Raw genomic sequence first — 22,741 nt, 5'->3', positions numbered from 1 at the left:
AAAGTGCCACTAGCCAGATCTAATGTGCGACGCCAGTCGTTCTCCACAAGGACAGTTCGATTGTGGAATTCTTTGCCCGAGGAAGTGGTAACAGCAAACAGTGTGAACGCTTTTAAAACAATGCTGGACAAGTTCTGGGAGCATAAGAGATACAAGGAATGAAGATCTAGAGGTTGTGCCAACAGGCGGGAGCCTTACTACAACGAAGTATCCTCAAGGTATCCTCAAGGTATGTTGGTTTGATTGATAAAGATTGAAAAAAAAAAAGGAAAGTACCAGTAAAAGATAGTTAGGTACAGTTAGTCCTGTAGCCTTTCTGAGATGGTAGATGCAGTGGGCTGTTATCCACTGTGTCTAGGGCACAGTATCGGAAGATGAAGCCCAACCCTCTCCTTCCACTGCCTTTTACCTCCCCAACCTAAGTCAGATACCCATTTTTACACCTGGGTGGAGTGAGGAAAGTCGTGTAAAGTGCCTTTCCCATGGACACAATGTCTAGCCTGGAATGCCGGGAATCAAACCCATGACCTCTAGATCCCGTGACCACAAGCTTAGCCACACAGTGCTGACTCCGCTACTGTTTTTGATGCCCTCAGCCATCTAACTCTCTGTGCATTTGGAGCACATTATGGGACCCACTACACTTATTAAAATAAGTAGGGAACTTTTCCAGAGTGAGTGGATATGCAACTTGTTGTTGTTTATTGTTGTTTATTGTTGTTCAGTACAAACCTGGTGTGTTACACCAAGAGGCAGTTTACCAGGTATGAAATACAAACAAACAAACAAAGAAACAAACTAATGTAAACTACACTACACTTACTTTGAGGTTGACGATGAAGTCAGGTTTTAGTTTCCAGTTCTTGACCAGCTCGAGCTGCTCTGGGATGTTCATGTAGCTCTCATCCATACAGGGGAACCCGTCCAGCACATAGCCTGAGCAAAACACATGTTCCGTTTAAAAAAAGATATCTAGTGGTAAGAAAAGTCAAAAGAGCAGGAGCAGGGCTATCGCATGATGTAAATTTGCTTGTTGAGAAAATGAAGAAAATGAAGAAAATGCATTTTTGTAAGCTTAAAATGACAGATTGAACAATGAAAAGTAACAGCATGGGCTCTCAAGCAATGAGTGAGATGGAAAAATAATTAAAGCTACAGACAGTCCTGGTTTGGAGGCAAGATCACTTAAAATTTGATGGATGTACTGTAAATGGACACTACTAGTAGTGTCATACGGATACTACTACAGGAAGTCATTATGATGAAATGGGCCAGGGGGATGAAATAGGATTCTGCACTGTACCCTGCAGAAACTTTGAGAAAGTTTAAAATGGAACAGTCCACAGAACATCAGGCAGTAACAGCCCCCTTACCGTGATGTGTGACCTCAGAAGAGTTGATTTTATCCTGAACCATCTTAGCCACCATCTCCTCTGGGATGGCCTCTCCTCGCAGCAGGATTTCTTGGCACTGAAATAGGAATAAGAAATAAAGATTGATTTTCTCCATATATCTTTATCAGTGCTACCCTATTCTTTTGTAATCTGCTGTGCTGGACAATAGCCACAGATATGAAGATGACTACTGTTGAAAGAGCTATTAGACTAGTTCCCCTGTTCAGAGACTAAACAAGTGTTCTCAGCTGCCAAATGGTCTTGTTTCTTTAGAAGGTAGTAATGGACACGAGTCTTAAGATATTTGAGGCCTGTCATAGCAACATCTCTGACCACACTGTTCAGGACCCTGTTTCAGATACTGACTATTTATATACTGCTTGTATAATTAGTGTAATAATAAATTAAAATTAATCAGGAAAAATGAAGTTGATGCATGACCCACCTTTATCCCCATCTCTGTCTGCAGTTCTATGTTCTGATTGATGATGTCCGTGGCTGAAGGGAAAGAAGAATTGAATGTTATTGCGCAGTTAGTTTTTTGAACAAAGAAAGGGGGACCATTTTGATGTTTTTGAAGTCACAGGATATGAGATTTTAATGTAGTTAACCCTTAAGTTCATATGAACTAACTAGATTAGATTTGGTTTAAATATGATCTGAAAATGATCAAAACAGATGACAAAATAAAGGTGTAATCATAATGCTATAATATGGTCTAGATATGAAGCTGAATATATCCTTGCTTCTAATACAAACATTTTGTCATGTTTAACAAGAGAAAATTTAGCTGAAAGAACACAAAATGCATGTACTTGGAAAGGGTGAACAAACAAAAAAGCATGAAAGCTCATTCTGTCAGCTGTATATTGGCCCCCGCTTATGATTCTTTACTTGAGTCATGCGTCCCTAGGTCACGTGCTCAGAGTAATTGAATCACCACTCCTTACGAAGGTCGACGGATGTGCGACCGAAAATTTGAGGTGAGAAAATTCTTGTGTTGAATGACAGTTAAAAACTTCAATAAAAGTTTTGAAGACATTGAAGTAAGTACTTACGATTGACCAGCTGTGCCTTCCATGTCATGGCTAGTTTCTGTGCCAGCATAGTTCTGCCGGACCCCGGCTTCCCAATCACGATGAAACATGTCGGTTTGGACAACAGGGCTCTCAGTTCCGTCTGAAATGAAGAAAAAACAGAAAATGATGCTGTTCTCTTTCAGCATATCATGCATCGATAAAAGATCTATACATACATTACTAGTATGTGATGAAATAAACAGTTATAATTTCAGAAGCAACCCGATGGAAATTATTTCCACAAAATTACAGGTTTAGTATTGTATTGTGTGCTTATGTGTGAGTGTGTTCATGTATGTGTATGCAATGTGTGTGTGTGTGTGTGTGTGTGTGTGTGTGTGTGTGTGTGTGTGTGTGTGTAGCTGTCTACGTTTCAGCATATTTGTGGTGAGCATAACTTAAGAAAGTCTGAAATGCCTCTGAATGGATTGTGATGATATTTGGTTTTACTTTATGTAAGTTGGTCTTAAAAAGGTGAGGAAGCTTTACTTGTAAATATTTGTTTCTGATAACAGAAGCAAAACTTTCGGAAGAAGCAAAACTTATGCCATACCTCATCTTCACTGTAAGGGTCTCCCTCCAGAGGTTTCAGTTCCTCGGGCAGGTCGCTCAGACTCATGACACTGATCCCTGGTCCAATGCTCCCCCCTCCCTCATCAACAGATGCCTACAGGATCATTCAAAGTTCACAAACAAATGTAAGACAACACGAAACCATGACTTGGATGGTCCCTAGAGCTAGATGTCTTGTCATCAAGAAAAAGACTTACTTTAACACTAACCTAAACCCAACCTTAGTTCTAACCCTAAAATTAAACCATAACCCAATTCATTTTCCCAGTTGTCCCGATTGACTTGAGGCAGAACTGGAAAGACACAAAGATGTTCTGAAACTTTCACAAAGTTGACCAGCAAAATAGTACGGTAACCGTATGCTGTTTATATAAATTTAAGTCTGACATTGTAATTGGTGTCATATAAAATGAGTCTTTCATTATCTATCCTAGGTAATTCATAAGTAGTAGAGACACTTTATGTATACGTTGGATCGACACTATCTGACAGCAGTGATATACTCGTATGTAGTAGCGGGAATAAATGAACCAATTTGATACAACGATTATCATGGTCAGTCCTGTTGTCAAAAGCCACAAGACAAAATTGTCTTCTCTCAAGAGTTGGTAACTTTTGAATTCATTGTTAGCTGTTTCTTTTTAATCCCAAGTATGTATATGGTACGTAAAACTTTGAATGAATCGGATGCTACAAACGATAAGACTTGGAATCAACAAGTGACCTGATGTTTTGTATGCTGTCTAACTCACTCAACGGATTCTGAACCTAAAACCACAACATCACGCAATGATTTCAACCGAGATAACTCCGCTGTACGGGCATGTACAGAAACTATATTCACAAGGGAGATGAACCATCGTTTTATTCTGTCAAAAACGTCGATAAGTTGTTGTAAAGTTTCGAAACGGGATAGATAATTAGCAAAAAATTCAAATCAAAGTCTCACCTGTTCTACGTCCGCCATATTTGTTTGGTCGCCATAGAATCCGTGGATCATACCATATATGAAAAAGGGGTAAGAGATTCGATGAATTAAATGATAGTAAAATTAGAACGCATATAACACTTCAGCATATAGACAAAACATTATATAGTTGATGTCATTTCTTTTTAATATGCAAATGGTGTTTAAAATGACTGGATTAAAAATATTTTATTTTTCTTGCACCCCTACCATCGCCAAGTAATTATAGGATCCAAAGGATAGTTCCCACAATGCAACGCGCCAGCGCCAAATCCAAAATGGCGGAAATTTGCAAAAATGTAGTGTTTTCCTCGCGTTTCTTTGCAGTAGCTCTTTATTTTGGAAGGTACATGGGATGATACAGACTGAAATGTTTTAATACACAAACATAGCATCCGCAGGATTCTATTTTTGCAACAAAAGCGGCGAATTGGGTACGTATTTTACAGGTATGTGTGAGTGAAATCCATGATGATGACTCGTGTGCTGTTGTGTTGACAAAAATCAAGCAACCTAATTTAGCTTTAGTGACTGCGACATTGCTCCAATATGTTTTAATCTGCTTGACAACACAATCTCTCGCTGTTAGATCGCTCCCACACCGTTGTAGGGTCCTTACCAGTGGAACGGTCGCTAAAAGTGTGTTTTATACGTCAGGCAAGCCTTGTACACACAAGGCTACTTGTCTACTACTGCTAACCATGTACTAGTAACTGTATTTTTCATTTCATGTAACGTTATATGCGTTACCTATTACCTTTCAGATAAGTGAAAGCACAAATAAAAAGTGACGAACTTGCCATACTCATCTGCACTGTACGTGTGATCGCAGCAGTCACCATGATTCAGACCCTGACCATCGAGTGCCTCTGTCTCCTCGCCTTGGGGGCGCGTCTCGCACTGATAGCGTACGGAGAATGGCAGGACCGCACCATGCTGGTCAAGTACACCGACGTGGACTACTACGTCTTCTCCGACGCTGCACAGTACATCACTAACGGACAGTCCCCTTACAACCGGGCCACCTACCGATACACCCCCCTACTGGCATTAATGTTGACTCCCAACATCTACCTCACTCCAGTGTTCGGCAAGCTGCTCTTTGTTCTGAGTGACGTGATAGCGGGGTACTTTATGCACCAGATTCTCCTGCTAAGGGGAGTGGATGCTAACACGAGTAAGACATGTGCATCGGTGTGGCTCTTCAACCCCCTGCCTATGGGAGTATCCAGTAGAGGTAATGCGGAGGCTCTCACCATCATGTTAGTCCTGGGAACGTTGTATTTTATCATGAAGAAATGCACAAAGACTGCCGCCATCCTGTATGCAGCTGCCGTCCACTTCAGGATCTATCCCGCGACGTACGCTCTTCCACTGTTCCTTCTCTTAGGCGAGGACTACACAGGACACAAGCAAGCCACCAAAACGATGCTAGACTTTGTCAGGTCTTTAGTGAACCCGTCTAGAGTTCAGCTTGTACTCACATCAGTTGTGACGTTCACCCTGCTGACAGGGTTGTGTTTTGTCATGTACGGACAGGAGTTTGTTGAGGAGACGTATCTGTACCACCTGACTAGGAGAGACATCAGACACAACTTCTCCGTGTACTTCTACATGTTGTACCTGTCGTCGGAGAGCGAGTGGTCCCTCGCGGTGGGGATCGTGACGTTCCTGCCGCAGGTTGTCCTGTTGGTTGCGGTGTCGTGTTGGTTGTACAGGGACCTGCCGTTCTGCTGTTTCGTGCAGACGTTCCTGTTTGTTACCTTCAACAAAGTCTGTACATCACAGGTGGGCAAGATTTGAAACTTGGATCAAAGTTTAACTAATTTTCAGCACAAAAAATTGGACTTTCTCAGATTTTTTACAGACCAACTCTGTTTTTTTCAAGGAAAGAGGAAGCTACTGCTTTTGCTTCTGTCACATTATGCAGAGAGAGCACATGACTATATTTCAAGCTTTTCTTGACTTGAACATTCATAAAAGCTACGCCTCACAAAAATCAGTATAGTTTAACTAATCCACTGTAAGTGTAACTACTTTTACAATGCAAGGCTGTTTTAGATACATGTGATTACATAAAAGGGCATATGTACATTTGTATCATCATAAGATACATCATTACAAAAATTACATCAAACTGCATGACAGGAATCCTATGAAATGTACACAGTAAAGCAAATTTCTTAAGATCATCTACAAACAAACAAGTAGATATAGCTAATACAAATGAATTAACCTATGCGCAAGTACAAATGTTACTTACAGAAGGACTATATGAATGTTGTGTATACTATATAGAATGACTCATGTTGTTGCCTTTATTTCCCATCATGCCCAGTACTTCCTGTGGTACCTGAGCCTACTTCCTGTCGTCCTGCCCACCCTGAGGCTGCGGACACACCATGTCGTTACCATGGCAACCCTGTGGTTCCTGGGACAGGCCCTGTGGCTGATGCCTGCCTACTACCTGGAGTTCCAGGGGCACAACACCTTCCTGTACATATGGGTGGCAGGGGTTCTGTTCTTTGGCATTAATGTGTGGATTCTGGTCAAACTGCAAGATGCACACGTACACCAGCCCATGTTTTACAATGGAAAACTGGTCAAGTTGAAATTGTTGAATGTCAAGAAGGATTAATAACTGACTTGTTGAAGTAGAAGTTCCAGGGACAGAACACTTTCCTGTAAATATGGGTGGCAGGGATTTTATTCTTTGGTATTAATGTGTGGATTCTGGTTGAAGTGCTGAATGCACATATGCACCAGCCCATGTTCTCTAATGGGAAACTGGTCAAGTTGAATGTCAAGAAGGATCAATAACTGACTTGATGAAGTAGAAGTTCCAGGGACAGAACACTTTCCTGTACATATGGTTGGCAGGAGTTTTATTCTTTGGTATCAATCTGTGGATTCTGGTTAAGCTGCTGAATGGACATGTACACCAGCCCATGTTTTCTAATGGGAAACTGGTCAAGTTGAATATGAAGGATCAATAACTGACTTGATGAAGATGTTCTAAGGACTGAACACTTTCTTGTACATGTGGGTGGCAGGGATTCTGTTCTTTGGTATCAATGTGTGGATTCTGATCAAGCTGCTGAATGCACATGTACACCAGCCCATGTTTTACAATGGAAAACTGGTCAAGTTGAATGTCAAGAAGGATCAATAACTGACGTGATGAAGATGTTCCAAGGTCAGAACACCTTCCTGTCCATATGGGCTGCGGGGATTCTGTTCTTTGGTATCAATGTGTGGATTCTGGTTGAAGTGCTGAATGCACATATGCACCAGCCCATGTTTTCTAATGGGAAACTGGCGAAGTTGAATATGAAGGGTCAGTAACTGGTTTGATGTGACAATACTTACCTTCCTGTACATGTACTACTAGTAGCTAGGTGGCAGGAGTTTTATTCTTTGGTATTAATCTGTGGATTCTGGTTAAGCTGCTGAATGCACACGTACACCAGCCTATGTTTTACAATGGGAAACTGGTCAAGTTGAATAAGAAGGGTCAATAGCTGAATTGATGTAGTAGAAGTTCCAGGGACAGAACACCTTCCTGTAATCCTGTACATATGGGCTGCAGGGATTCTGTTCTTTGGCATCAATGTGTGGATTCTGGTTAAACTACTGAATGCACACGTGCATCAGCCCTTGTTTTACAATGGGAAACTGGTCAAGTTGAACATGAAGGATCAGTAACTAGCTTGATGAAGATGTTCCAAGGACAGAACACTTCTTGTACATATGGGTGGCAGGGATTCTGTTCTTTGGCATCAATGTGTTGATTCTCGTTAAACTGCTGAATGCACATGTACACCAGCCCTTATTTTCTAATGGGAAACTGGTCAAATTGAATATGAAGGATCACTAACTTGATGTTTAACTTTCAATAGGCGGTGAACAAAAAGAGGATAAACCAGATCGTACACTAAGGCCACAGCAATTAAATTTTATGGATGACATCGTCTGCAGATGGCAAAAATAGTGAGATAGGGCAAAAAAAACAACGATGGGTTAAAAAAAAACAAGATGGCTAAATTTTCTAAATGTACGCACCAAATGTAAAAAAAGAATCGAAGCGACGAAACATGGTATCACAGCCTACAAGCCAGGCATTCATTTCTGTATTCAAGACGTGAACTAGTGTAGCAATGGTGACATTAGTGTGGTAGACTGGTATCACTTACCAACATGGCAACAACACTCATGGCTTCCATATTGGGGCCACTTTTACAACTATCTAACTAAACTTTTAGTTTCACTTCTATAACTACATCCATGACTACCTGGCTAGTGTCACTTCTACAAGTACAACCATTAGCCTACAACACAACATATTTGCCCATTTTGGTACTTTCTCGTCATGTTGACCATCTCCAAAGGAAAAAATAGTCTTTTTTTTAATTCTGAAATCAGGCAAAAATTAATGCGTGCGTGGATGTCATGCATAAAATTTACTTGCTGTGGCCTAAGTGTGTGTTAGTGATGTGAGTATTTTTAGGTTTTGGTAAACTGTCGAGCATATGTACATCACCCAATGTTTTCTAACGGAAAACTGGTAAATTTGAATATGAAGAATTAGTGGGGCTGCCTGGAAGTGCGGTGTGAAGACTAGCCAACTGCTGCCTACCCCTGTGTCAGGGACCCCAGCAGCAGTATAATCAAAAACTTTTGATTAAAGACTTTTATTTGAATTAAAAAAAAAGACTATTACTACTACTAGTGCTAATATAGCAACTAGCTAGGTGACTTCTGAACTTTTGATAATCTTTCATGTTTTTATGATGTTGAATACAATCAGTGACTCGCTTTCATTTCAGTTTTTATCATGTAGCCAGGAAACTGCATAGTGCCAATTTGGCTTGATGTGAAGTTTTGAAGTTTTGCTAATCAGGAGACCCTTAATTGCTTTTGATATTGACATGTACTGTATGCCTAAGGCTGGAATGATTTCAATGGACTCATCAAAGAGAACTTGTGATTAGAGTATTCCTCTACTTTTGTGTTCTAAACTTAGTACCTCTACTATCAGAAAGAGGTAAAAGTGTATTTCAAGTGTTTTTTTATTCATATATTTGCTCTTCAAGATTGATAATATATAATATGTTTTTAGGACATGTTTCATGAATGTTTCTAGCCAGGGCCTGCCATAGAAACATTTAAGAGAGGAGTATAGATTGATAGAATGTTTACTTGTATTGTCTGGAGTAGAGCAAAGTCCTCCTGTATTGTGTTGTTATTTTTAACCCATGATAATGTCAAGGTCTTTCCATTCACCATAATTTTCAGTCCACAGTGGCGATGCTGTTTGAATTGTATATATTATATCTATTTCACAGATATCATTTAGACCATTTTCTTGACATACTCGAACCTGGTATCTGGAAAAGTTTGTTGTTTGAGCCTTTATTTATGAGGGTTTTTTTTCTGGACAAAGTGGCATTTGCAAGAACATTGATAAATAACCTGGAAGTAAAGACATGTTTTCACACCTGTGTTCCTTTATTGAACCTCCTTGTTTTACAATATACCTGTATCACAAGTAAACATTGTTGTCAAACACACCCCTCTTACAAGTAAACAACTTCCACCCACATAAAACAATTACCGAAACGCTTATTGCGTGAGATCGTACTACTACTCTCCGAGCAGGAGTTGAACTCCGATGTGTTTTTGACGTCTTTTTAGACTTTTTAATCGGACATTCCATTTTGACAGGTTTTCTTTTATCGACAGACAGACGTACAGCAAAGAGAATACCTCACGAAATAAAAAGCCCGATAAAACGGCTAAAGTACCCAAAACCAGCCAGAGCCTAACCTCTGCTTGGAGAGCCCACATGACCATTCCAGAGTGTCTGATTGCCTGATATCTAGTTACATCCTGTCCCGTGCCCATAAATGACACTGGGTTATTGCTGCGCCCCAAAACCACCGACTGCTATTGGGTTACGGATGTGTACACTGGGACAATCATTAACAACTGTGTATAATCAACAAAGCTCACAAAGCTACCCACGTGCCAGATCAAAGTCCTTAGGTCCGCCACAACATTGTGACGAGGGCTCGCAGACCCAGTTGCCACAGAATAGTGGGCAAGTCTGCTAGAAATTCAGCTCTTGATTTTATTCAAATCTGCTCTTCAACGTTTTGTTGAGATGCTGGGGCTGTTGGCGAGGCTCGTTCTACTAGCGGGATCTATTGGTACTGCAAGCTGTGAGGCTACAAGTGACCCACTACCTCCTGTCGGCCATTTCTATGTGGAAAACGGAAGGGGACAGAAATGCCTCCTGTTGGACATCTCGGCCACCTTTCATGTAGAGTACCTCAGGACCGACAACACTACGGACACTGTGGCCTACCCTCTACCCAACAACAGCTACGTCAGCGGAACATGTGCACACGGGTTCCTCAACGAGCAGACGGCCGTCATGAACATCAGCTTTGACGACATCACTACATATATGGGACAGTTCGGCATGAACTTGACCTTTTCCAGGAACTTACCCGTTATGACGCATTTCTGGCTTTCCAAAGTTTCCATCTACTACCAGCTGATTCCGTCTCTATTTCCAGACGCCTTACACCCGAACATGACATTCTTGTCTGTGGTCTCAGGCATTCAGGCGATCAAGACACAATCTACTGCTTTAACACCCAAGTCATACCTATGCAAGAGGGAACAAGAGTTGACTCTAAGCCAAGCCAGAGATGTGAATGTCCCACTGCGCGCCAATCTGACTGTTCACAACATCCAGGCCCAACCGTTCGAGGTCGACACCCAAGGCACGTTCTCGCTTCCACAGGAGTGTCCCCAAGATTTTGTCCCAACAACGGAACCCCCTGCAACAAGCACAACCCCCTTCCAACCAGTCACCCCCTCTCTAGTTTTTCCCGTTGGATCTTTTTCCCTGAATAACTCTGAAGGACAGGTGTGCTTGTTGGCGAACATGGGAGTTTTGTTTCGTGTGGCGTATCGCGTGGATGGCGGGAAGAACAGAAACGCCACCTACGTCCTTCCCGCGAACAGCAGTGTGGGCGGGTCATGTGAGGACGACCAGGCGACCTTGACTTTGATGTTCACCGACACCTTTAACCTTAGCTTATCCTTTTACTCTGACGGGAAAAGGTACGTTCTGAACAGCCTCGTGGTCGGGTACCAACGTAGCGCGCGGTTTTTCCCGAACGCCCAAGACCCGAACACGTCGGACATCCAGTTGGAGAACGACTTGTCTCTGTTGGACACCGAGCTGGGGAAATCGTACAGGTGCGACTCCCAGCGGAACTTCACGGTAGGACAGACCGTGACGTTAGAAATCGTCGACATGCAGGTGCAGCCGTTCGGGGTGGAGGGCGGCCGGTTCAGCGACGCGGCGAGGTGTCCACAGGACCTGCGTACCACGATGTACCCCGTTCTGAACGCCACCACGACGGTACCGACGAGAGTGACCACGACAATGCAAACAACCGACGCGACTGACACCCTTGCCCCTGCAACAACGATCCTCCCCTCATCACCTCCCCACAGCACTCCCCCTTACACAACCACACCGCCTCCTACTCCAAGCAAGCCCACAAAACCCTTACAAGGCCACTACGTTGTCAAAAACTCCACAGGACAGGTTTGTTTACTTGCCAACATGGGGGTACAGTTTATTGTCGAGTACGTCAAACAGGATGCAGAAGTTGGGCAGGGAGTCTTTAACGTCCCAGTCACCGCCGCCGTATCAGGTGCGTGTCAAAACAACGTTTCCTCCTTGACCCTTGAGTTCTACAACGCCACGTTCTGCGTGACATTTACTTTTGTCCAGTCTATCGACAGACGTAGCGGCAGGTACCGACTAGCTAGTGCGGAACTGTCCTACACGGAATTCCCGGTGTTCTTCCCACAGACGATAGCCCCGAACCAACAGCGTCGCGTGGAGAACATGACGTTGAACGTCTTCTCCACCGACGTAAGGAAATCTTACAAGTGCCTCGCAGACGTCAACGTCACGGTCACCAAGGAAGTCACCATGCTGGTGCGTCAAGTTCAACTCCAGCCGTTTCACGTCGACAAGTCGGGTAAATTCTTCACAGCGGAGGACTGTGCACAAACTGGTTATATTTTAATCATTGTAATCTTAGCTTCGACCCTACCTGCTACCGTGCTGGTGATCGCCACTATCAGCTGCATCTGCTGGAGAAGAAGGAGACGAACAGAGGCAGAAAAAGAACCGCTCTTCAAAAACTTCATCGAATGATCTTTGGATTCCTTTCGTGAATCTTAATTTCAGAGGAAGGGAGGGTTAAGTCTCTCAGTGAAGTATCTAGGTGGGTAGTAAAGCAAAGGAAAAACCTCGTGAATTACAAAAAATGTATGTCAGCTCTATTATTTTAAAGAGATATAACAACATGTAGATAGTATAAAATAAAAGTCATAGCTCAATAGCCTCTAATGCATTACATAGAAAAAAAACATGAGGTTTACAAAAATGTACAACAGTTTTTATTGTTTCAAACAGTTCAAAATATCTTTAAATGTCCTGAGTCGATTCTATTGTGTTATATGGTTAGAAAAAAAACTGTGGTTTACAACAATGGGTCACAGCTCTCTTATTTCAAAGTCAAAGAAAGCTATGGGCTTAACCCAGTAAATCCCATTGTATCACAGGGTTTAATAGAGAAAAAAAAACTCTGTGTTTTAGAAAACTGTGCAACAGCTCTGTTATTGTAAACAACCATAACAGTGTGTAAATAAAAGTCCCAACTCGACAAAAACCAATAATAATAATGGTTAAGTGTACATACTAAATTGTGAATAAAAATGAATGCGTACAAAAGTGATATTGTCAAGTCATTGCATCTTTCAAATCGTTCATATGGACCCTTTTGATGCCCTGTAATTATTTAGTGTCATGGTACTGCTAAATTCCTTCAGACTCGGCATGTGCCTAGTGGCAAATAGTGCAGCAAGTTTGCCTGTTGTTTCTGTAGCAGGGTATGTTTTTACAGGGAAGGGTTGATATAACCCCCCCTCCCCCTTTAGCGCGCTTCAGACACCTCCTCGACATGTAACCCTCATTTTACGTCTATCCAAATGACGGGTGCAACCCCGTCCAAGATGACCTTCCCAGGATTTGAACCGGAGTCTCTCAGTTACCAACTGATCGGAGCAAGGACGTTGTGATATAACGCCCTTGATCGGAGCTAGGGGCTCAACTGTGGCGCTCTAGCAGTTAAGTTACACGGACAGCCTATTGATCCAGTATTCGCCAGGCTTTCTCTAAATCTGTGCTTTTGTTTCTTTGTTTTTGTTTACATAACCAGGTGTTAAATTTGTAGTTGTGACGGTTGGGGTCTGAGTGAGTGTCCGTGCCCTTAGTTGGAGACAAACTTACCGGAGGAAAACCCAACCTTTCGCCCTGACCCTTGTACCTTAGCTGAACATCGCCGCCCAGCCCATTTTAGAAACAGGTGCGTTTTCTTGCTCTGTAGCAGGTGTATCTTATAATATCAAGCTTAAGTCGAGTCATATGATACCAACATTGTTATGATCCTCGGAGAAATCGTTGGAATGTATTACTCTTTACCGCTGATTTGAACGTTCACATCCGTATATAAAACACCACACGATAGATTTGTTCCCTGCCTCGTTTGCAAATTGCCCGCTCTGAGCGCCGTCGCTCAAAGCAAGGACAAAGAAAGGTCAAAAGTGCCAACAAGAAGTTGGTGTGAATCAGTAAACAGCCAACCATGCCGCCTAAACCCAAAGGTACGTTGCTTCTTTCTTAGCCACTGTTTTAACTTTGCTTTTAACAAATTTCATTATAAGTGTCTAAACCTTGTGTCAACTGGTGACAAGCCACAGTTGTTTTTCGCAGTATAGAGCTTGCGCTGTTTTCACTTAATCACCGGGGTATAACATAGAACGCCCTCCGGGTACAGTGTCATTCAAACGACATACATACAGGGATGTGTGGCTGCTCAACAGGTCAAAGGTCTATCGGCCTTATGTCGGATTATTGACATGCTCTCGCAATGTGGATAGTTTTGTTGCCTGGCTCGAAATGGCAGAACAGAACATTTACTTCCACCACAAAGGAAGAAGACGCGTTGCATAAGCCAAAGGGCAGGACTTTATATTGATGGGTGCCGAACGAGCTGATGAATGCAGCCTGAAGTGGCATAGAGTAACTGTGGGGAAAATGCAGTATTCCCATAGAGTGTGCATTGTGAGAAACACAAATATTGGAGTGATTTTTGGCTACGCCACAGGCGCGGGCCAAATTAAATTATTACATACGAGTGTTCTTTGTATGAAACATATAGTTTGGTAAAGATTACTTCTAAATCGCATTAGCGGACTCACTAATTTCTTATTCCCAAATGTAACGTTATGTCACAGGATTGCTTGAGCGCCTGAAAGCTGGGGAGACCGTTGTCGTGGCGGAGGGATATCTGTTCGAGTTCGAGCGACGCGGCTACCTGAAGGCCGGAGCGTTCGTACCGGAAGTGGTGGTGGAACATCCGGAACTGGTGAAGGGGCTGTACCGGGAGTTCGTACACGCCGGAAGTGACGTAGTGCTGGCATTCACGGTGAACTTAACCTTCACTGCATTATCTTACTTTAAGGCTAAGAAAAAAGCACTCAAAAAATTTAGACGTGCCGTTAGGACACTGTCTACAGATACTAGTAGTTTGTTTCCATTTTCGTTTCTTTATTTTTACATTCATTCAGATCAAACTCAACAACATACAACATCGAAAACGAAAAGCCCTCTCCAATCGGATTAACTGACTGAAGAGCTATTTTATCACTGTTTGTGACAGAGAAGACGAGCGATATGTACAGTATTTACAGGTTCAAACTCCCCTGGCTTAGCCTGGATACCAGCCGGAAAGTAGTTCGCTCCGACGTTCATTATACACTATATACAGTCGCTATTAGCTCTGACATTCATTATACACTATATACAGTCGCTATTAGCTCTGACATTCATTATACACTATATACAGTCGCTATTAGCTCTGACATTCATTATACACTATATACAGTCGCTTCTCTGTGTTTCTGTGTATCATGATAGCGGAAGCGAAGATAGGAGCGAACTACTATCCGGATGGTACCCAGGCTACCCCTGGCTACTTTCGACAAGCGAATCACATAGAGGCAGGGTCACTAACCATTGCACGATGCAAATCTTCTTGAACAAAGATCCCCTTTTCCCCACCCAGTACTACGGGCACCGTGAGAAACTGCGTGTTATCGGGCGCGAGGCTGACCTGGAGCCCATGAACCGGACCGCCCTGAGGCTGGCCCGGGAGGTGGCGGACGAGACCGGCACCCTCATGGCGGGAAACATCAGTAACACTAACATATACATATATCTCCCACCCAGTACTACGGGCACCGTGAGAAGCTGCGGGTTATCGGGCGCGAGGCTGACCTGGAGCCCATGAACCGGACCGCCCTGAGGCTGGCCCGGGAGGTGGCGGACGAGACCGGCACCCTCATGGCGGGAAACATCTGCAACACCACCGTGTTCGACCCCAACGTGCCCTCCACACACGAGGAGTGTATCACTATATTCAAGGTAAGATAAACAATGATGCAGTAACCTACAATTGAGCCCACCGACCATCCCTTAACAGAGACGGGGGCTGATATTGGCTACCCGGCACATTTGACCCGTTGCGATAGAAAGATATCGTTGGGACTCACGGAACAAAGTTAGCCTTCACCAGACTCTTCTACGGGCTGAAGAAAAGTAGTAGAGAATTGCCAAAGAGATAGTCTAAAAGTACTAGATTTCAAAGACTTTACCGACTTTGGAAGTTTCAATTCGGTTGTGAATAGGAGAGTCGGAGATGTCTCCTTATGATTCAACATCTTCGGCACTCCAATCTTTAAAAGCTGAAATGCGACTAAGTGACTAAGACACGATTCTCCATTGCAGGAACAGATCGAGTGGGCAGTGGAGGAGGGGGCGGACTTCATCGTGGCAGAGACGTACGGGATGGTGGCTGAGGCCAAGCTGGCGCTGGAGTGCATCAACAAGTACAGCAAAGGTGAGTTTCTATATTGGCAACGTCGTGCTTGCGTTGTCGTCAAACGTTTGGTTCTATACTCTACCATAAAAAGCGTTTTTCATGTCTTCACCTTTGTTAGCTATATATTATGATATGTTGTACTTCTGATACGTTTTGAAACTGAGACAAATTTGCCAAATTTAGTTGTAACTTGCACAGTGCATCAACTAATGCTGTGTGTCTGTTAACCGCGCCGTTGTTTGACCAGGTCTCCCGGCGGTTGTGTGCATGACGTTACACAAAGACGCGGACCGGAGTGTGGACTAACGCTTGCTGATATTGATGACGATGTTGTGATGATGAAGATGAATATGTGATGTTGCGATGCTGATGTTGATGATGATGTGATGATGAAGATGATGTTTCGTTGCTTGACCAGGTCTCCCGGCGGTTGTGTGCATGACGTTCCACAAAGACGCGGACCGGAGTGTGGACGGGCTCTCCCTGCTGGACTCCATGCGGGCCCTGGAGGAGGCCGGAGCCGCCGTGGTGGGGCTGAACTGCGGGCGGGGGCCCTTCACTATGCTGCCGCTGGTGGAGAGGATAAAGGACAAGATCAAGGTCAAATAAAATTCAATGTGTAGAATACGGAAGATTCAAGTTACTTAGACAACTGCAAAAAGTGACTATAGAATTTTACTTATTTTTTAACAAAATAACAATTTATATTACAGGTAGAAAAGTATATCTTTCATGAGAGTTTAGGTTTATAAGTATATGGTTACATCTTCGTAATGGCTCTTTGATAATCTTTTGAAAATCACTTTTACCATGCTGCCGGTAGTAAAGTGGCATATAGCAATCGCAGAGATAACCATTATCTAGCCCGATTATTTGCCTTTTAATGTCGCTGTATCGTTGGATATACCGATAAATAGCAGTCCTGTGCGTGATTGTAGGTTCCTGTTGCCGCCCTGCCCGTGCCGTTCCGTTGTGACGAGCTGAGGCCGACCATGCAGTCTCTGGTCAACCATAAAGGTGTGTATCCTTAACAACACACGATTGTAGTTCCTCATAGAAAGAACATTCTTAGACCCATGAGCTGTTACGTCTATTAAGGTTACTGACTGAAACAACTGACCGTTTTCAAAATCATATCAAGCAACTGCTCTTTAATTTGGGTCATGAGCTGTTCGTTGTGATTAGATATGATAGGTGAAACTTATGTTTTCCTTACGACATATAGCATTGGCGCTCATCTTTGTTTCAATAGCTCCAGGGACAGACACAGGTGGGTATTGAGGCTTCATTTCTTGATTGCCCTTTTTTCTAGGAGAGCGCGCTTTTCCCACGGACCTTGACGCGTTCCTGTGCAGCCGCAGCATGATCGCAGAGTTCGGGCAGCGGTGCCGGCAGCTGGGGCTGCAGTACGTTGGGCTGTGCTGCGGGAACGCCTCGCACTTCACCCGGACCCTGGCCGAGTCCCTGGGCCGCACACCGCCCGCCAGCAAGTACTCCCCCGACATGAGCCAGCACTTCGCCTATGGTACCGACAAGAAGCTCCATAGTCTCAACACTGAGAAAGTCGTTAAACTATTGTAACTATGGCACCGACAAGAAGCTCCATAGTCTCATCACTAAGAAATTCGTCAAACTATTGTAACCGTAAACTGATTCTACATCGATGAGAACTATTAGATGTTTGTATTGTGATGTTTTAATAAGTGTCATCGTTTGATTTTTGTTCGCCTACTACAAAGTACTGCAAATAGATGCACATCACGCACAGCATTGTAGAGCATGCCATATATCACTGTCCAGCGACAAGTAGGGTTCATACATTTATCTTGTTATATAAGTTAAAGAAGAAAGTACTCCCTACTCTTCCTAAGGTACTATAGTAATTGGTTTACTAGCATATGGTCACATGCATTTCAGTGACTCATAGTACAGTTTTTGATATATCAAGTTAATCATATTGTTATGTAACAAATAGCCTTTTTCAAATATCACATACAAATGATAAATTTAGACAACTCCTTTATTCATAAGCCATAAGGTCCCGCGTAATGCTAAGGAGATGAGAGAAGTCAGTACATTGTGGCTTGGTAATGGCGACCTAACAAAAACAACACGTGCCGTAGTTGACTTTTGCTCTCTGGGTAAACAACGCCAATCAAAGCGCCTTCTGTATATTTACCCGTCTGACGTTTTCTCTGATAAGACGCCTACTCTGGCTAGGCGCACAAAAAGTAGAGATAAAACGTTTGAACGTCGAACGTTACTCCTTTTGATTGGACTGGGATACTACAAAGTTAGAAATGCAAAATGTAAACTACAATAAAACATTTACACAGGTCTAATATCAATTAAAATCTACATCCATGACAATTAATTCTATTCTATATTTACACTTATTACGTTCAATGATTCAAATGAATGTTATTTTTTGTTCATTTCCATACATTTATGCCCTCGTGAAGGTCTGAACTATTAATATTGAAAACGAAGGCAAAGACGCATCGATCTGCATACAGAAACATCAACATCCTAATACAATTATAACACAGCAGGGTGATAGAAAAAAATCTAATGTTAAAATTGACGATTCTGGGCATTGAAATGCTTGTCAATTCATAGAATCTCTTGTTTCATTTGAATGTATTTCGCATGATCATTGAAATGGTAAAAGAAAATGCATTCAACAGTGGTCATTATATTCTGTATGTACATTACAATCAGTTAGTCTTCATATGTTAGAATTTAGATCATTTACGTGTTCTCAATCACTTCATGTATTTGATTTTGTTCACCTGCAATTAGCCCCATGAGCATGAGCTTGCAATAAACTTTCAATATATTTCACCATACTTATGGTATGGCTGAAATATAACTACAACATTATAAACCTGCTCTAGTCAAAGCAATAGCGATATCTTATTAAGAAATGCTTGCACTATATTTTTACGGGGAGAAGGTGTTTGCCCTTCCTATTTCACAAACTCGAAGCATCCCCTCAAACATTGGACCCCAAATAATGTCCCTTCCAAAAGACAGGTGCAGCCCCAACCGAGATGCTCTTCCCAGAATCGAACCTCGGTGGGACTCCCAGTTAAGAACTAATTGAAACCTGGAGCTCAACTGTGAGGCTGCTACCAGTTGAGCTACAGGGACATTAATCCCTGCTACTGTGTAGTTTTTTAATGTCATTGTAAATTACCTGGACCAGACGGCTGTCACCATGATTACTGGTAAAGTAAATAGCAGACACCTTGTGGTGTTCGATTACGTTATGTAGCAAGTGGCAGGATAGAGCTGGAAGGGCTGGTCACAATATGTGTTTTAGTAAGGATAACCAAATAGAGTTTGTGAGGCTAGACTATATGAAGGTCAACATCATGTGTTTGCTCACGACAAAAGACGGGAGCTTGAGCATCCGCCATTCTTTGTCAATTGTGACCGTCACGTGGTCTGCGAGGGTACACGAGGTTACGTGACATGGGGGAAGTATTGATGTCGGGAAGACGCTGGTCACGGTTTTGTAGCTCTGAAACGGAAGAAAATAGTTTAATTAAACCACATAGTGATACTAAACGTAGTAAGTAACAACATCATCATATTTATTTTAATAGGTATCCACATCCTTATAACGAGTCATAAAACCTCTATGCAAGGTATACTATAAAACTCCCACAATGCAAGTTTCTTTTCTTTGGACGGTTGCTTTTGATTGCCTACTTTGTCTTCATTCTAATGAACAGATACACAATAATGAAAAAAAAAGAAAATTATGTGATGGTTTTCATTTTCTTTTTCATGGCATGAATAACGTAAGCAATGTCTTCTTCCATGTCTTCTAAGTTATGTGAATATATCGGGTATACGAAAGAGGACCAAAGACAATCCATTTTTAAGGGGGAATTTGTTAACTTCCTTAAGGTCATGGTTACATTAGTACAGGAAGAAGTCTTGCCTGGAAACTCTTTGGCATCGCGTAGAGCATCCACGACGAACTGTAGCTTCCGTCCAGCTAGGGCGCCCATCAACACCTCTATCGTGGCGGCGTTACCGTTCTTCTTATACCAGTCGTTCAGCATTCTTCTGCAGCAACTCTTGGCATCGATCTCTCTCCCCTCAATGTTTTCAATGTCCTCCCACTCAAACCCTAATGTGTCAGCCAGGTTCTTCCATTCCCCGGCTACTCTTTCCTTGATGAAGTGGAAGTATTTGGTGACTTTTGGAACTGGGGCTAAAGAATCAAAGCTGTATGAGTCCAAGGGTGACCTACTGCTTGGCATGTGTCATAATTACCCCCCTCTTTATTATATATATATATATATATATATATATATATATAGAGAGAGAGAGAGAGAGAGAGAGATGGAGAGAGAGAGAGAGAGAGAGAAAAAGAGAGAGAGAGAGAGATTCGCCAAATAGCAATTACTCAAGCAATTGGATACGACGCTGACACTGACGAATGATAACGGATGTTATATGAAACGACTGAGCGTTTTCTGGGTCATATCCAGTTGCTTGAGTTACCGCTATTTGGCGAATCTCATTACCTGGATGTCTAAACTTATACGAAGCTTAAGGAGCTAGTTTAGTCATTTGTATCAACTTCGTCTTAACTTGTCTTTACGTTTTTTTTTTCCAATTGGACTATCAAAATTGGCTTCATCTCGTATGCATAGCAATTCCTACTGAGGATAAAAAACTGCTCTCCAGCAACAACGGAAGTTGTCTGAAACGTCTGACGGTTTGAAAATCATATCCTGTTGCTTGAGTAACTGCTATTTGCCGTATCTTATTACCTGGGTGTCTAACCTTCTTATGCTGTAAGCAAAATTATGTAATCAAAAAGTCTTAACTTATGAACAAACTGTTGTTCTTTAACGCAGAAAGTTTTCTTCTTTTCAGAATTGTTTCAGAATTCATTTCTTATAATACATTTTAATGAAAAAATAACAGAAATGTAACAGTTGTTTCCACCTTTTGCATTCGAGCCCATTCTGGCCCTACTACGCCCTACTCCATGGTCTGTCGATTGGCGTTCGTGCACTGTCATCTGCTTTGCCGACACCATAAGAGAAGACGGTTTGTGGCCGGGCTGCATTCGTGAGCGCCGACTTCCATCTTTGCCTGTATGGAGAAATGTAATGTTAGCATCACAATGAAACAGTAAGGATGCCTTTCACAATAATTGGAATATTAAGCGCTTTAGCTCGCTATGGAATTGTTTTTGTCTTATCCACCAGTTTCTAAATGACGTTGATATTGATTTTGCTGAAGTAACAAATCATTTTCTTAGAAATTAAAATATGTATACCTCTTTCTTCATTTGACATATAATGAGAGAATTATAGATAATGAACAATATACATGTATCTAAAGTTGTATTCAGCATGAAAAATCAGTCATATTTAACATGTACACATATTTGGTGCACAACGACGTTTTTATTAAAGCCACCTAGAATGAACACATTAACTGTTTTTGACAATGAATGCTAAGTTATGGTATTTGTCCTGATATGATAGATTTATGTTTCTACTGTAGGAGACAACTTTTCCGCTTATTTCTACTACTTGTCATCATGCCTTTGACTCCTTCAAGAGATGAATACCATACAGGGCTTTAATAACCCCATTAACAAGTTTTGCCTTCGCCAAGAAGGTTATATTTTGTGTGGTGTTTTTTGTGCGTGTGTGTTGTAAAAGACCAGCATAATTCAAGAACGCCTGGATGCATTGTATTGATATTCGGTATGTGATTAGGTCTTTGAAATCCGGATCTAATTTGAATATCTAATGAGAAAATTGTCCAAACCTGCTCCAGTCGGCTCGACAACATGCCCGCCGGCCTGCACATGTCTGCTAGCAGGATTAACAACACTCCCGCTGTCTACTATTGCAACATGTGGGATTGGTAAATGAGAAAGAAGAATATTGATAGATAAGCATTATGCAAATGAAGACATCATTTGCATAATTGATAAGAAATGCTCTAACCTCATTGTGGTAAATGGCGGGAATTACTTACTTGTGGCATTAGGAAGTTATGTAGAGGTAAACATCATTGAAGGTTTATTATGTAAATGAGGACCTCATTTGCACAAATCAGCAGAAAATGTGATTAAACCCTTCTTTCTTAACATAGATTGTGTACGTCTTTTATTTGGGGAGGTGGTGATTTATTACCTTTTTTATGCAAATAAGGACCGTATCTGGATTATTAATGACAAACACAATTGACACATCAGTTATCACTTTAAAATCATTTGGCGAAGGAATGGGGTCGTGAAATAATGATTTACATTTGCAGTACGATGAAATATACTTACTCGGTGAATCATCCCCTTCCTGAAACAGAAAACACAGCACGTCACTATTTACTGATTATTTTCGTTGAAAAAGAAATTCACAACACGTGAGTTTTATTGAAAAGCCCATTACTCTGAGTAGAATTTTCGGGTTTGTGTACCTGAAAACAGCTATGTTGTTTACAGTTTAAAGACAAAAACATTAATTTACAGTCAGATACGCAATAGCAGCTAATCTTTACCTCATCAAAATCAAGTTCACATACAACCGGCCATGGTAGTTGTTGAATTTTCCTGACTTGCACTTCGCCTGCGATGAGACTTCCTTCTGGTCTGACAATGTTCATTTGTATTTGCTGACCGCTTGGTTCGCGGCACTGTCCGGCGCA

General features: G+C 42.1%; 4 protein-coding genes across 5 annotated transcripts in view; 3 read left to right on the top strand and 1 right to left on the bottom strand.

Moving 5' to 3' along the window:
- The window catches only part of LOC118422377 (adenylate kinase 9-like), a 41,912-nt gene extending 37,862 nt beyond the window's left edge, over positions 1–4,050 (bottom strand). Inside the window, exons 1-6 of the mRNA XM_035829897.1 lie at positions 3,996–4,050; positions 3,027–3,140; positions 2,453–2,573; positions 1,840–1,892; positions 1,374–1,470; positions 824–936 (exon numbers count right to left, since the gene is read on the bottom strand). Of these exons, the coding sequence (XP_035685790.1) occupies positions 824–936; positions 1,374–1,470; positions 1,840–1,892; positions 2,453–2,573; positions 3,027–3,140; positions 3,996–4,046 (549 nt within the window). The 5' untranslated portion in view covers positions 4,047–4,050. The remainder of the gene's footprint in view (positions 1–823; positions 937–1,373; positions 1,471–1,839; positions 1,893–2,452; positions 2,574–3,026; positions 3,141–3,995) is intronic.
- A 766-nt stretch (positions 4,051–4,816) lies between these two features.
- LOC118423153 (GPI mannosyltransferase 1-like) lies at positions 4,817–8,339 on the top strand. Of its 2 annotated transcripts, XM_035831158.1 has the most exons (3): positions 4,817–5,801; positions 6,352–6,519; positions 7,412–8,339. In XM_035831158.1, exons 1-3 carry the CDS (start codon positions 4,854–4,856, stop codon positions 7,532–7,534), a joined length of 1,239 nt encoding a protein of 412 aa, XP_035687051.1. In that variant the 5' UTR covers positions 4,817–4,853; the 3' UTR covers positions 7,535–8,339. The 2 variants fall into 2 exon arrangements, with proteins under 2 accessions (XP_035687051.1, XP_035687050.1); XM_035831157.1 differs by lacking the exon at positions 7,412–8,339 and having other exon boundaries at positions 6,352–6,734.
- Positions 8,340–10,012: 1,673 nt separating this feature from the next.
- On the top strand, positions 10,013–12,278 carry LOC118423152 (lysosome-associated membrane glycoprotein 1-like). The gene has a single exon (XM_035831156.1). The coding sequence runs from the start codon at positions 10,177–10,179 to the stop codon at positions 12,259–12,261; it is 2,085 nt and encodes a 694-aa protein (XP_035687049.1). The 5' UTR covers positions 10,013–10,176; the 3' UTR covers positions 12,262–12,278.
- Positions 12,279–13,435: 1,157 nt separating this feature from the next.
- On the top strand, positions 13,436–17,688 carry LOC118423159 (betaine--homocysteine S-methyltransferase 1-like). Its single transcript, XM_035831169.1, has 7 exons — positions 13,436–13,772; positions 14,406–14,596; positions 15,400–15,594; positions 15,958–16,069; positions 16,470–16,651; positions 16,990–17,068; positions 17,364–17,688. The coding sequence occupies exons 1-7, from the start codon at positions 13,754–13,756 to the stop codon at positions 17,630–17,632; spliced, it is 1,047 nt and encodes a 348-aa protein (XP_035687062.1). The 5' UTR covers positions 13,436–13,753; the 3' UTR covers positions 17,633–17,688.
- Positions 17,689–22,741: the final 5,053 nt, after the last annotated feature.

This window comes from Branchiostoma floridae, chromosome 9 (assembly GCF_000003815.2).
Source record: "Branchiostoma floridae strain S238N-H82 chromosome 9, Bfl_VNyyK, whole genome shotgun sequence".
NCBI classification, from domain to species: domain Eukaryota; kingdom Metazoa; phylum Chordata; class Leptocardii; order Amphioxiformes; family Branchiostomatidae; genus Branchiostoma; species Branchiostoma floridae.
This window is presented reverse-complemented; position numbering and strand designations above follow the sequence as displayed.